The following is a 14,396-nucleotide window of genomic DNA, read 5'->3' on the forward strand; positions in this document are numbered from 1 at the left end:
ATTTAGGATGAGAATAATGCTGATAACACCCTGATGTTTCAGTTGTTGCAGAGCAGCATTTGCACAGAGCCAAGGACTTTTTGGCTTCTCATGCTGCCCTGCCAAGGAGCTGGGAGGGGACACAGCAGGGACAGCTGGCCCAAACTGGTCAGAAGGAGAAGAGGGGATGTTTGGAGCGATGGCATTTGTCTTCCAAGAAACAGCTGCACACGATAAGCCCTGCTTTCCTGGAAGTGGCTAAACATCTGCCTGCCAATGGGAAGCAGTGAATGAATCCTTTGCGTTGGTTTGCTTGTGCAGCTTTTTTTTTCCCCTCAGTTAAACTGTCTATATCTCAACCCACACATTCTTGCTCTTTTACCTTCCCAGTTCTCTCCCCCAGCCTGCTGCGGGGGAGCGTGTAAGTGGTTATGTGGGGGCTAAGCTGCCTGCTGTGTGAAACCACAACATTTGGTTCAAGTGGATGCAAACAGGTTAACTCAGGTACAATGACGAGGCTGTGTGGTTTATTTTATATATACACATATATATATATTTACAAAAAAAGGGCAGGGTTTCTTAATCTTCAAGAGAGTGTTCTATTTAAACCAGAATTTTCATCAAAAGGATTGCAATTCATGGACTCTGCACTACTGAAAAAAAATAGTATTCTGGACATCCTTTGGTAAATAGTGTAACATTTACTTGGTTACTACAACCTTATTTTGTAAGCAATTCATGAAAAGACAACAGGAAAATGTCAATACTGTAGTGCAAGTTCATGATTGTGGTCCGTTATGTGAATACTATTATATAGGCTTGTTTTTAACTTTTTTTTTAACAGTGAAAGCTGTTAAGTACTTTCTTCCAGAGGAAAGCCTTAAACACCCATACGTACTTGCACTGATTAAGCGGGTTCTACATCACAGCCACTCTCTACAGATTACAGAGAAGGAGCACTACAGAAGCCACGTACAGTATTAACAGATGTTTTTACAGAAATAAATAATAACTTAGAAGAAATACTGAGTAACGCTTTCCTAGGATCACATGCCACAAACTACAAGTTGTCAAAAGCATTTCAACAGATGATCATCTATCGCTTTCATTAGTCACTGCACACGAGTAATGAAAAACAAATGTTACCCAAATATTTTAGAGATTTTAGGAGCTATAGTTCAGTTGTTTGCATTGGGCCAAGCCATAGCACTTACAAATAAAGTTAGTCAAACTTGGGTGTATAAGATACCCAGGGAAAAGCGAAGAGATTTGTTTGATGGAAGTCATGCACCAGTTACAGAGGTGCTGTTAGAGAGAAGCTAGCAGAGGAGCTCTCTGAGGAGCTGAGAAACTCTGGGATAAAGGCGATACAGTGTAAGTGGACTCTAGCAAGATCACTTACTAAAGGCTCAAAAGAAACCTGGTATGTTAGATGTTAATTCTTGCTTTGAAATTTGGAAATAAAGCTTAAAAAGTAGATAGCTTTTTTCTTTGTGACATTCCTCAAGAATATGCAAATGGATAAATTTACAAATACGTTGAATACAATCTGGAATGAGTGACAGTAAGGAGGTGACAAAGTTTTCACACAATATACAATTATTCAGAGTAGCCAACCCTAAAAAAAGGGCAAGACATCAACTCTCTGCACAACAGCAATATAACAGCAGAGACGTTGTTAAAATTAGGAGCAAAAAAAATGAGAAGTCATCACTGTGATATTGTATAATTTGTATGATACAGATTCTATTCAGAATACATTAAATAAATCAACTCTTTGGCTCAGAAATGGAAACCTGAAAGAGGGCACAATAAGTTTGTAATGCCAGTTATGGCATGGAAGAGGGGAAATGTGAAGTATGATATGCTCTTTGTCTGAGTCCTAATATTAAGAGAGCAGCAGTTAGAACAAAAACAAAACAAAAGAAACAAAAAAAACAACAAACAAACAAGTGAAACTACTTCATTTTAGATTTCCACGACTGTGTAAATTCAAGACCTTCAAGATGTTAAAGGTCTGATGGCTTTAGACTGGCTCAGAAAGAGATCTGAAACTAGACAGTACTGTCATGTAGGAAACAATGACTACTGCACCAAAAGCAAAGTCAGGTACTTTTGCTATGTTTTAATATTTATTTATTTATTTTCCTGAAATCAGTTTTCCCAACTTCTGAGGGCAAAATGTTGGGTGCTGCAAACTGGTATTACTGAAGAGCAAACAGCCTAAAGCTCTTGAGAGGTCTGCTGAAAAATACACCATGAAATTTCAAGTGACCATGTAATTAGACACTTCAGTAGTGTTGTACTGTTTGTTACTTCTTGTCTTAGCAACGCTACCTAAGTGGTATGAGGGCCAACTTGCAGTAATTACTTGCTAAGTAATTCAGATCACACTTTTTTTTTTTTTCTCTTTTACTTCCTAGCAGCAAACACAATTGTGATGCTGTATTTATACATGTTATAACCTCAGAATAGCATGCAGGTTTCAGTGGCATTTCTGTAAGACATGATAAGCACTGCTACAAATTGCAAGACAGTCAGTTTACACCAATTTACAGATTCACTTATGTATCATAGAAAACTCTGGGATTATTCCTTCAGTTATGTTCTTCTTTCTGTAAATACACACTAACTCAACACGTTTCCATAGTACCCATATGAACTTTATTTTCCTTCTTTATTCAAAATTAGAATTACCCAAATTTCAGCCAGTAAACAAAAATGCCACCCTTTTTAACATGTAAAAAGGAGTTCATATTCTTCATTAGAAGAAATACTAATTACATATATAAAGAAAATGCATATAAAGCATACATGCCAGCTAGTCACTTTTATACTTTTTAGACTTGACAAATGTATTTATAGCTACATTCTCTTACACATATTCCTTAAAATAAATGGGAAAAATAAGCCAAGAAACAAAGCTGTTTCCCAGAAACAAGCTTGTAACTTGAACTATAAGCATATCCAAATGTACCTGGTTTGAGTAACCAACTTTTGTTTCTACGCTGAAATTCACTGTTATTACCCTTTTAACCTGCAAACCATTATTTTTCACAAGGGAACGAAATTACCACTTATAACCCAACATGGAAAATTTTAATTGAACACCTTTCACAACATCAGTCAATGAAAGCATAAGAGAGAAGTGCAACTTACACCACTGATGAATAAGCAAGAGTCATTATTATTCCCCAAAATGGAAAATTCACATGTGGACACCTTAGTTTTATGCTCTCTCTGAAAGTGCATACAGAATCTGGGGGACAGGAGGGAGCTGTACACAGTACAACAGTATAAATAAAGCAGACAAAGAAAAAGAAACCACTGATAATATCCTAGCAATCCAAAATGTATTTTCAACATATTCTCTGTAGGGCTGGGAAACTTTTGCCAGCCTTTTTTTCCATGCCTTACACAAATTCCCAATTACTGAGGGTACCCTAGTGAGGGAATCCAAGAAAACAGGGAAAGCACTACAAAGCTGTTACCACTCACTGTTTAGAGATGCAATAGGTAGGAAAAATCCTTAGTACAAAAGTTGTTCACAGACATCACAAGGGTGGGAATAGCTGGGGGTAAGGGATGATGCTGCAAAAAGCCTTTACAATCAGACTCCACAGTTAGAGTGGTAAATATAGATGTAAGTACATGAATGGTAGAGAAATGTCCGATTGTGTATCACGCTACTTCAAAATGAGAAACAAAATGAGGAAGAAAAGAAAATCAGTGTTTATTTCTAAGTTTATATTTTAATGAACTGAATCAATTACTTAAAATATATCAGAAAAATATAATTTGCTACATGATGCCTTCAGAAGTTATCTTGCTTTTGTCTGTAAATGATGAGTCCCGGTTCCTTTAAGTTTGCATACAGAGGGACAGACTGCACACCTTTGATCTTATCAAAAAGCAAGGCCAGCTGCTACAGAGAACTCTCTAAGCACAGATATAAATGACCATGTGCTTTTAAAAGAAAAATATACTCCCTCTTCCTCCCACAAAAACTCCCACTAGGTAAAGATGCTAACATATGGTCAACAACACATTGAAAGCTTCATAAAAAGACTTTTGCCAAGGGGCCTGGGAATGTTGTTTATCAGCAAGGAATTCCTTTTGTAGACAAAGCTCCCCAGTTTAGAGCCAGCAGAATCTATCTATTGGTATTTGAATACCAATTTCACCTTTATTACCATATTTCAGGTTTTCATTTTTTGCTTGGTTACTTTTGCATTTCCTCAAAAGCTTAAGAACCACCTGGGAAAGCCAAAATGCTCTTACATACAAACATCTGACTTGAAAAATACAAATTACAGTATGGTAAAAAGAAAAAAAAAACAAACACAAAACAAACAAAAAACACACAAAAACACACAAAAAAAAACAAAACAAAAACAACAGAGAAAGCTACCTACTTGACTACAACAATCATTAAAGTTCTCATGTTAAGAACTGATTTTGGAAGTTAAAAATAAGAATTATCATGACCAATACGCAGTCACTGCTTTTTAAAAATCAAATATTGTAAAGGAGACCTCTGGAGGCCACAAAAAGAATTTCACCAGGGGAAAAAAAAATCAAGGTTTTTAGCATTGAAGTCCTGAAGTCTAAACATTTTAGAAGATGATTTTTATTGGCAATATCAACTTCAAGCTAAGTTTCCCAGCTTAAAGGCATTGTTTAGCTTGTGTTTTCTGTGTGTAAAACAACTACCTAGAGAGCTGTGAAACACTTAACCTTGCATATTGTGACAACCAAATGATCATATGTATGGGTGCAATATAACCCAATGTCTATATCACTAAGGATGCTAGAAATACTACAAAGTAGTAGTTGCTAGAAATATGCAACTTATATTGCATGCACTTGTAACTCATCAAACAACATAAGAATACTCTTATCTATTTTGCTGAACTGCAAGGGCAGTTCTTAAGCTGATGAAAGTAAATCATTAATTAGTAGCAACAGGAGACAGTCTAACAGAGATCTAACTCAGACCCATCAAATATTTTATATCCACTGATTCAGTACAGTGCTTGATTCAAGTAAAGTAGATTTCAAAATGAACTTAGAGGACTTCACTTTGATCAGGATTTCTCACAATATAAAATACATATACTGACTTAGAGCTAAAATCCTCATCATATCAAGTCAGAAGGGCTGGACACACACCGGGTCATGCCATCAAGGAGAGCTGATAAACAGGCAGGGAGGAACCATGGTGGTCTGCACCAACTCTCCTGATCTAGATGTCCAATTAAAAATGGATACCATGTAGTGCTTTTGTCCTAGAGTTTATGCAGTCAATAAACTTTCAATTTTAATGTTTAATTAAAAACGAATACACAAAACAAAAAACAACCCTCCAAAACCCAACAATGCAGTAAAACTAAGTACCAAAAGTCAAAGTTCTAAGCAAGCTACTTGGTAAATTATTTTTTGGAAAAGAAACATCGATTGCTCACGTAGTAGTCAAAGCATCTTAGAGACTTATCCTGGTATTAAAAGCCACCCAATAGATCAAATTCCAAGTACGTGAAATTATACTTCAAGTTAAAGGCTGCTGCATGTTTGATGTATGCTATACATTTTTTTAGGATGATTCATTCTTAGCATTCATAGAGGATCCATTTAGAGGCACCCACCTTTCTGTGCCCTATACTAGCAGTTGCCTTCCATCCATCAAGCTGCAGAGACTGAGTGCATCTCTTGGGCCTTTCATGGCACAGAGAGAGCTGGGACTGCTACAGGAGCCAAGGGTAACTGGGCTGCTGCCTTCTTCCATCCTATGAGGAGCAGCTGCTGCCAATCTACTCTATATCCTGTTGTACAGCAGGAACAGTTCTCCATCTAGGTTGTGACAGGCACAAGGAGATGAGGTTGATTGGGCTGTCTTCTACCATCTTGAGAATATAGAAGGGAGAGGCAGCAGACAAGTGGTTTGCATGCGGATCACTCTGTCATATATGGTTGTACTAAATAATAAGAGTTAGGTATGAGTTATAAATGGCTAAATGAAATAAGTTTCCTCACTGTGAATTTCCTTGTCTTTGCAGTTTTGAGCCACAAAAAAGGTTTTCTGCAAACAGCACCAAAAGGCAACATATATTGCTTGCTGGCATATAAAATCCAGTAAGAAGTTTAAATTGTAAGTAACCATGGTTTAAGAGTGCTGAAAATATAAATAATTGAGGTGAAGAAAGTAATTGAAGACCATTATGAAGAACTTACGAGTGAATTGCATAAGAGATGCACATGGACTGTTTGAGTATCATCAAATGTATTGTAGATAAAATAAACCATTTATAGGTTAGGTGGATGGAAATAGTCCACCTAAAGAATGAGAAAGGTGCTTACAGTTTTGAACTAATTACATACTTTTGGTGTTTTTTGTTGTTGTTGCTGATAGTTTTGTTTTTCTTTTTACTTACAATATCCCATTCCTTTGTTGCCCATCTCACTAACCAGTTGCAAAATGAAGTCTGATAGACTGTAATTCACTGTATTAATCTGTTATCATACAATAGATCAGAAAAAAAAGTAGCATTATCTCTTCGCATAGCAAGAATTATGAGCACTGAATTAAAAATACTACAGGCTACTGGTAATAACCAACTGAGTAATAATAAAAAAACTGCTGACTTTGGGCAACCGCACCTTTTGGCATCTGACCACGGTTTCCCCCTAGCACATTTTCAGTATATCTATTCTTGTGTCTAAAACTGGATGGAACACCACAAAAACAAGGACTTCTAAGACTGCTTAAGAGACTATTAGATATTTAATTAATACAAGAACCTTTCTATTAAAACAAATTTTTACACAATTATATATTCAAAAGTTGAAAGAAAAGGTAAAACTAAGCTTAACGGGAACAAAAATTAAAATATGCATGCAAACTAATTACAGCATTATGAACTAATTACTAGTATTTCTCAGCAAGTTCCCCTCACTTAAATTTAATCTTAAACGAGATCAATTTTTTAGCATAAATAAAAGGCCAGAATACATGTCCATCATTTTAGAACAACAACAAAAAAATGAACAATTAAATCCATAGTAGATCACTAAAGTGGATTACTGGATTCTTACAGTGGGTGCTTAAATGCGAAGCAAAGCAAACACAACGAGAACCTTAGTAAAACTGCAGAAGTTTTTTTATGGTATCTCCTCTGTTCTCATAGAGGAACTTATTTAAGGCTTTTGAAAACTCGTATCTGACGACCACAGATGTATCAGAAAGAAGGAAATTCAGAGCTAAGCGGAGTTTGACTCATCTGTGATCAACACTCTTCTTCCGGAGGAGGGAAAACATCCTTTGTAGCCTTCTGGGTGGTTTCTGTAAAACACCATTTCTTGGACACAATCTGAGTTGGTTTTCCTGAATGATTAGTAAGCCTAGAACGCATCAGCTGTTAACTGCTCCCACAGAATCCAGCATGTGACTAGACAGAAGCGATCTGTTCATTTGGTCACTGGCACGAGGATATGACATGGATACACTCTTATTAGTGCAGGTGGGTTTCAGGAACAGAGTCAGCTTCATGAAAACTCTTGGAACTGAAAAACAGTTAAACTGCACTGAAAATAAGTTCTCACGCATAAAATATCAACTTTTCTTTTTCATTCTGGGAAGTGGGCAGTCTTAAAAGAGCATGACAGTAACAATTCCTCCACCCCCCAAAGGAGGAAAGAACCATATAAAGTATTTTAAGGTATTTCTGTGCCATAGCTACATGGCCAAAGGACTGTTACAATCATTCTTCCACTCTTCTGTATTTCATTCTTTTTAATTCTCTAATGGAGCTGTATCCTGACCTAACTGCAAAGACTTTTTTTTGACAGACATTTTTGGCTTGAACTTTAAAAGCCTAGCTGACTTCTGACACTGCCAAAGAAAAGTGCACTTTCTGAAAACCTACCTATGTCACAAAGACATTTTTCGTAACTCTATTTTCCAGAATTAAATATCATCCTTCTCATTGCAGCAGTGGAGATAAAAAGGACGTGAGACAAAAATTCCCTCTCTCCAAAGGAAGGTGCCTGCAGCTTGCATAGGTAAGCTTAAAAGTGCTACTTCTTTGTTTCACCAGATAAAATCTGTTGGTTCACACAAAAATGGTCATTAGATTTCTAAATAACGGAATCCAACAATTACTTTATGAATTTAACTCATTGCAATAAAATAATTTAATATAATTTGGTTCAATGATTGATGTGGGACTTAGGCAAAGATGCAACAGCTACAAAAAAACTTGGTTTAACTTGCAAGTTGTCAACCATGACCTATGGCATAATTTTTAAATATGACTTTTACAACTTCTTGTTATTTATCTATCTATCATCTTGGTGTATAGGTGTTCTATCATAGTTATACAGAATATTCTTTGGTATTTGCTTATAGATGTTTCAAAAAAAAAATTACTCTCAACCTGTAAATTTGAAATCTGCTTTTTTTCCATATGCTTTTGTATGGAATAATAGCTAAGTTGGATACACTTCACTAAACTTGTGAACGAGAGAATCTCTCTTCACTACAGGTTAGTAAGTGAAAGGCACATTTTTATGCGCTATAATTGTACAGAACTTTAAACACCAATTAGATTTGATTTCTTACAGTCTGGAAATTGAGAATAAATTGAAGAGTGAACTTGGAAATACATCATTTTTCAGCAACTGTTTCATATGTTCATGACTAAATCATTCATGCCAAATGTGTATCTCTAAGATTAGATCTCTAAACAAAGTAACATTAGATACTGATAACAGTACAAAATAAATGCACCCAGACAGGTCCCAGAATCATGTACAGTTTAATTCTTACTTAAACAGAGGTACAGGATACTCCTCTGCATTTCTGCAATTACAGTAATGCTTTGCATTTCTTTTGCTTATTTAACTTGAAATAGTCTAGAAGTGGTTTCCAAAGTAGGTTACAGATGTTCTAGGAGATTTAGAAATACACCAAGACCACATAAGTTATTGTCAGACCCTAGCTTAAACCTTCTACTTCCTCATTTATTTTATTAGATTCTATACACATAAAGTCTTTGTTTTTGACATAAGCTAACACTATTTTTCCTTCACAATTTCTTTCAAAGATAGGAAGTAGTAACACTGAAAAGCAAGAACAGTTAAAATAAGATCATAAAAAAAAAAAATAAGATGCTAGATATACATTACAGAGGAATAATTTCTCTAATTGTGTTTCAGCTTTCACCATTTATGCAAGAAGACTCGGCATAAATGACAAATTCAACATGTGTTCTCCAGCCATCATTAGCTACTACTGTAGCTCTACCCATCATCTACTCTTTCTTATTTACAACTGGAGGTTTTGGAAATACTCTTGCTGCCTGCGTATTTTTAAGGCAAACACTCAGAAGAAGAACACAGTACATTTATCTGGTAAATCTTGTCACTGCAAATTTGCTCATATGCAGTGCTATGCCTTTCCTGGCTGCCTATTTTGCAAATGCGCATAAGTGGACATATGAATCTGGAATATGCAGGATAGCGTACCACCTTGGGACTACCATTACGCATGTCTGTATGTATGTTACAATTATAATTTTATGTACGATTGCTTTGAGTCAGTATGCAACACTGAAGAAAAATAACGATGCACAACAATCTCAAGCAGTTAAGGAGAACTTCAGAAAGCGTGTACTTAAAAAGTTCTGTCAGCCAAAATTTGCTAAATATTTTTCTATCTTTATATGGCTTATTGTAATGTGCATAACGGTAGCAACTATAATATATGATGCCCAGGAAAGGCCTAAGGAAACATTACACGTATGTTATAACAAGAGGGTAGAAGCTGGTGAATTTACTGCAAAGATTGCAGCGTCTTTTGTTACAGCTTGTTTTTTTCTATTGTTTGTAACGGTTTCGTTGTCATACTATTCTCTTACCAGGCATCTCAGTAAAATACAAAAAACCACTTGCATTGGACAAAAACATCTGATTTACAGAACAGTGAAAAGAAACATTCTTGTGATCCAGATAATTTTAACTGTCTGCTTTCTTCCATATCATGTTTTTAGACCAATTTTTTATGTACTGCTTCTAGATGAAGACTGTTCAAGGCTAAACTATATAGTGGAAATTAAAAATTTCCTTGCTTGTCTTGCTGTTTCTAGGAGTAGTGTAGACCCAGCTATAACCCTTCTACTAGATAGAACATTAAAGAAAAGTTTGTATGATCTGTTTAAAAAATCCACACCTTAACACCACCAACATAAACCTGGTACTTTCACTGAAAAGATCCCCTGCAATGTGACATAATGTGGAAAGAATTTAGTAAAACTGAACTAATAGTAAACTCATTTTGACTCCTATAATCAGATTTTTACATGAAATGGTAAATATTTAAATAAAATGACAACATATTACATGTATATATTTTTTAATATGATCTTGTTTGCTACATCAACATTAGCCATAATAAATCCTAAGTGTATATCCAAATGAATCCAAGTAATTCATACAATGAGCTGTGTACTGCCACTTTATCCATGCAAAGCAAAAGACAATTATGTCTGAGCTATGGACAGTGTTTTCTACCTAAATGATCAAGGAAGATGGCAGAAACCATTCTGAGACTGAAGACATAATTCTCTTCTGTAACCAATATTCCCAGGTTTTGGACATGGGCTTTCTTTATGGAAAAGAACAAAGCATAGATGTTTTCTCTGGAGTGGGGAGATCATATAACAAAGGCTTAAGGAAGCAGGCACAGAGAACTACAAAACACATTCAAGACTGACATGTGGTTTTTTGCTCACGAGTATATGGGTAGAAGGCTGATTTCTCCCTTCCCCCCACCCCTGGGAATGCATTTTTTATTCTAGCCTTCACAGGAAATCTCACAGTTAACAATTAATTAATCACTCTGCTCTGGTACTTGCTATCGTGGGCTCAGAGTGTCATTGCAATGACATTTGCAACAGGATGATTCTGAAGAAAAAGGCTGGATGATGACTGCTAACTTATAGGGGTGAAATATCCACATAGGAAGACAACTCTGGTGGCCTAGGATTCAGTGTTTGAGACAAATTGGTTTTATATGTGCACTGTAGCCTGGTCAGGAACTTTTTTTTCTCAGAGAACTATCCATGGCAGCTATGTGTACTAGCTGAGGCACTGGCTTCCTTATTGGTGCATAGGCTTTGAGTACTCAGGACACTGTACTGTGCTGCTTTCACCTAGGATAGAGTTAACTTTCTTAAATAGTATCTGGTATGGTGGTGGGTTTGGATTTGTGATTAAAATAATGTTGACAACACACCAAGTGTTTCAGTTGCAGAGCAGCTCTTGCACAGAGCCAAGGCCTTTTCTGCTTTTTGTGCTGCTCTGCCAGCGAGGAGGAGGCTGGGGGTGCCCAAGGAGCTGGGAGGGGACACAGCCAGGACAGCTGCCCCAAACTGGCCAGAGGGATGTCCCATCCCACGTGGCATCATGCTTAACAGTCGAACTGGGAGGGAGCTGGAGGAGCTGCCACCGCTCAAGGACTGGCTGGGCATCAGTCAGCAGGTTTGAACAACTGCATTACACATCACTTAAAAAATAAAATAAAATTATTCTCCCCTATTACTCCCCCCTTATTGAACGGTCTTTTTATCAACCCATGAGTACTTGCACTTTTAACTGCTTTGGGAGTAAATAAACAAACACAGGATTTCCATACTCCTAGTCTAATCCTGTGAGGCAATTTCTATGGTCTATTTAGAAAGGCATACATGCTTATTATTTACTGGTATACAAAATACATGCAATAATGAGCATTTAAAGATGATGAACTGTACAGAAGGAGTGCAAAACAGGAATGGTTTTGATTTTTTTTTTTTTCGGATGTAGAAGTTAGACTACCATGATGACTTATCTAGGTATTTCAGTTATTTTTAACAATTTCTGTAGAAGACACTTCAGATTACATAATCTTTATCCCTTGTACAGTCTTCTCTGCAGCTGAGATCAAGATGAGTTGACCACTGAGTGCAGAAAGAGCAGAAAGTGTTACTGAATACTAGCTGTTGTGAGAAGTTCGATCACCCACGCAAAGCTGAAAAATCACTCACTCCAAACTATTCTACCCTGAGCTCTGTAACAGGAACACTAAACTGACCCCAAATTAGCATACACAAAATATCAGACCTTCTCTCGAAGACACCCCAAGAATTTATATCATTGGACACCTGCTTTGTATTCTGCAGAAGTACAATAAAGAGGCAAGTGAAAAAGAGAGAATCACAGGAATGTAGTATTTTATTAATATAACATTACTTGTAAGAACAGAATTGTTTCTTTAACACCATTCCCATAGCATGTTTAGCAGATGACTTAGAGAAAAACCTCAAGCAGGCAGCTTCAGGGTCTAACTCTTCAAAATGCTGTAGGAAACAGTTCTTGAGCAAAAGAATTTGGTTTGTGTGGGTGCGTGTTGCACTGCACAACTGATGGCAAGATGCCCCAGTTCAGGTCTCAACTAAGCAGTTTAAGTCTGCGTGAGAGCACAGTGTTGCTTAGATTACCGTGTTTTGATCAGTGGTGGCTATGTCTGCATAAGCAAAACAGCCTACTGTCAATGGACTTTTATTTTTTGCACAGGCCCCTAAGAACCTGCAACTTCCGTCCTTCCTTAAATACATTCTTACAGTGAATGCACTTCTCAGGCTATCTCAGCAGGGCGCCTGAAGATATAATTCTCAGTACAGAGTTATTTTGTGGCTTAAGTAACTCTTCTCTGCTTTTCTAGTCACAGTCACTTGTTCTCTAGTGCTGATGTTACCAAAAAGGCCAGAAAATGCATGAAATTTTGGGAACTACTAAGCAAACGTAACTTTGTGGTAGATTAGTAGTAAGAGCCCATTCCACCAATTCTACACACTACCAAAAAATGATACATACTTTTAATTTTTTCCTATGGACCCTGTTTAAGATGGCGTCTCCTTTACATTTCTGAATTGCATCAAAGTCAATTTATCTTATTTTAAACAGTAGAAAAGCTTTTGTGCAGTACAGGCAATATGAGAAACTGCAAATTGAGTAATACATTGGTCTAGCATTTGATAGAATAGTTCTTGGAGGAAAACCCCTCCAAAAAAAGAAAGGCATGAGGGAAAGGCAGAGAAGTACTTCAGCAAAACACAGCTCGTGCTAAACTTCATGCAATGCTTAGACATCCTGGTGGTAACTCAGAAATTAGTAGGTGACTTGTGAATTATATAATCATAAAGAAAATAATTCATTTCCATAGCAAGGAATACAAAATCCTAGAACAAACATGCACAATAGGCACTTTGCAAAGCAGTTTAAAAGACAACAAGTGTCTGCCTCCTTTCTGGTTAACCCATTCATATGTGCTGCTTGGGTGGCCAGCTCATCAATCAGAAGATCCCCCTTTTCTGAATGGCTGGGTAAGTGACCAGAATAAATAAACTTCCTGAGAAGTTACCCTCTATGTAGCTGTTGAGCTCTGCAGCAGGCCAAGCAGTATAAATTCTCAGCAAGCAGCACTTCTCAGCAAAACTGCTTCTGAAAACCCAGAAGCCAAATAGCAGTGTGCTAGGAAAAGGGCAAACAAAGAAAGGGCGACTCTGAGATAGGAAGCACGTGTACAGAAAGGGACATACTCATGGGGAAAAAGAACACAGTTGGAAGAAATACTGAGGAAAAATATTGTGTATTTTATTCTTGGAGCCCCATAGCTTCTGCACTGAATTGTTGGAAACTAGTATTCATACCTACTGAGAGATCCATAATAAAAATATTGGAGGTCCGACAATAAACTTGCCTGATTTCAGCGTACCAATGGTTTTACCGATCCTACATACACAGACAAGCACTCGAACTACATGTAAATCACATAACATAGTGGGAGCATTTGATGTGAATCATATTCAGCTACTTATAACAAACCCGCCCCTTTTTAAAATTGTAATTATTAAAATAATTGTACAGCATAGAACTTCAGTCCATTGATCAGTGATATCCCTTGTAAATAGAAGTTAGAGATTTACTATTTATTTTTCTTTTTCTTGAAGAAAGTTTCCAATCATAATTAGTGTGCAATATTGACAGCTCAAGAGAAAGTGTCTGACTTCAGTGACAAATGGTGCTCAAACTCTTGCATGTATTTTATCATGAAAAAAGACAGGCATCTCACTTCACAGGCGCATTCCTCCCATTCCACTTTTTTGTTCTTTTGCATAAAGATAATTCTGTATCCAAACTATTATATAGTAATATTTTGTATTGAAAAAAAAAACACACCATTTCAACATGGTTACTTTCTGTAGCCATCTTTTGGGTGTTTCTGTATCAAGGTTCTGAAAGAATAAAAGGAATGGCTGAGTCCTATTTCACCAGGTTGGCACAACATGAATACATGCCATAGTAAGAGAAAAAGTCCTTGA

At 36.7% G+C, this 14,396-nt stretch overlaps 2 protein-coding genes across 4 annotated transcripts in view; one reads left to right on the forward strand and one right to left on the reverse strand.

The window, feature by feature from the left end:
• CASK (calcium/calmodulin dependent serine protein kinase) overlaps positions 1-14,396 on the reverse strand; it is a 214,806-nt gene that overhangs the window by 100,904 nt on the left and 99,506 nt on the right. The gene's annotated exons all lie outside the window — the stretch shown is intronic.
• On the forward strand, positions 408-10,209 carry GPR82 (G protein-coupled receptor 82; the record flags this gene model as incomplete). Its single annotated transcript, XM_084306287.1, has 5 exons — positions 408-483; positions 6,036-6,127; positions 7,373-7,496; positions 7,968-8,037; positions 9,193-10,209. The coding sequence occupies exon 5, from the start codon at positions 9,226-9,228 to the stop codon at positions 10,207-10,209; it is 984 nt and encodes a 327-aa protein (XP_084162413.1). The 5' UTR covers positions 408-483; positions 6,036-6,127; positions 7,373-7,496; positions 7,968-8,037; positions 9,193-9,225.

This window comes from Netta rufina, assembly GCF_964035555.1.
Source record: "Netta rufina genome assembly, chromosome: 1".
In the NCBI taxonomy this organism is placed as follows: Eukaryota; Metazoa; Chordata; class Aves; order Anseriformes; family Anatidae; genus Netta; species Netta rufina.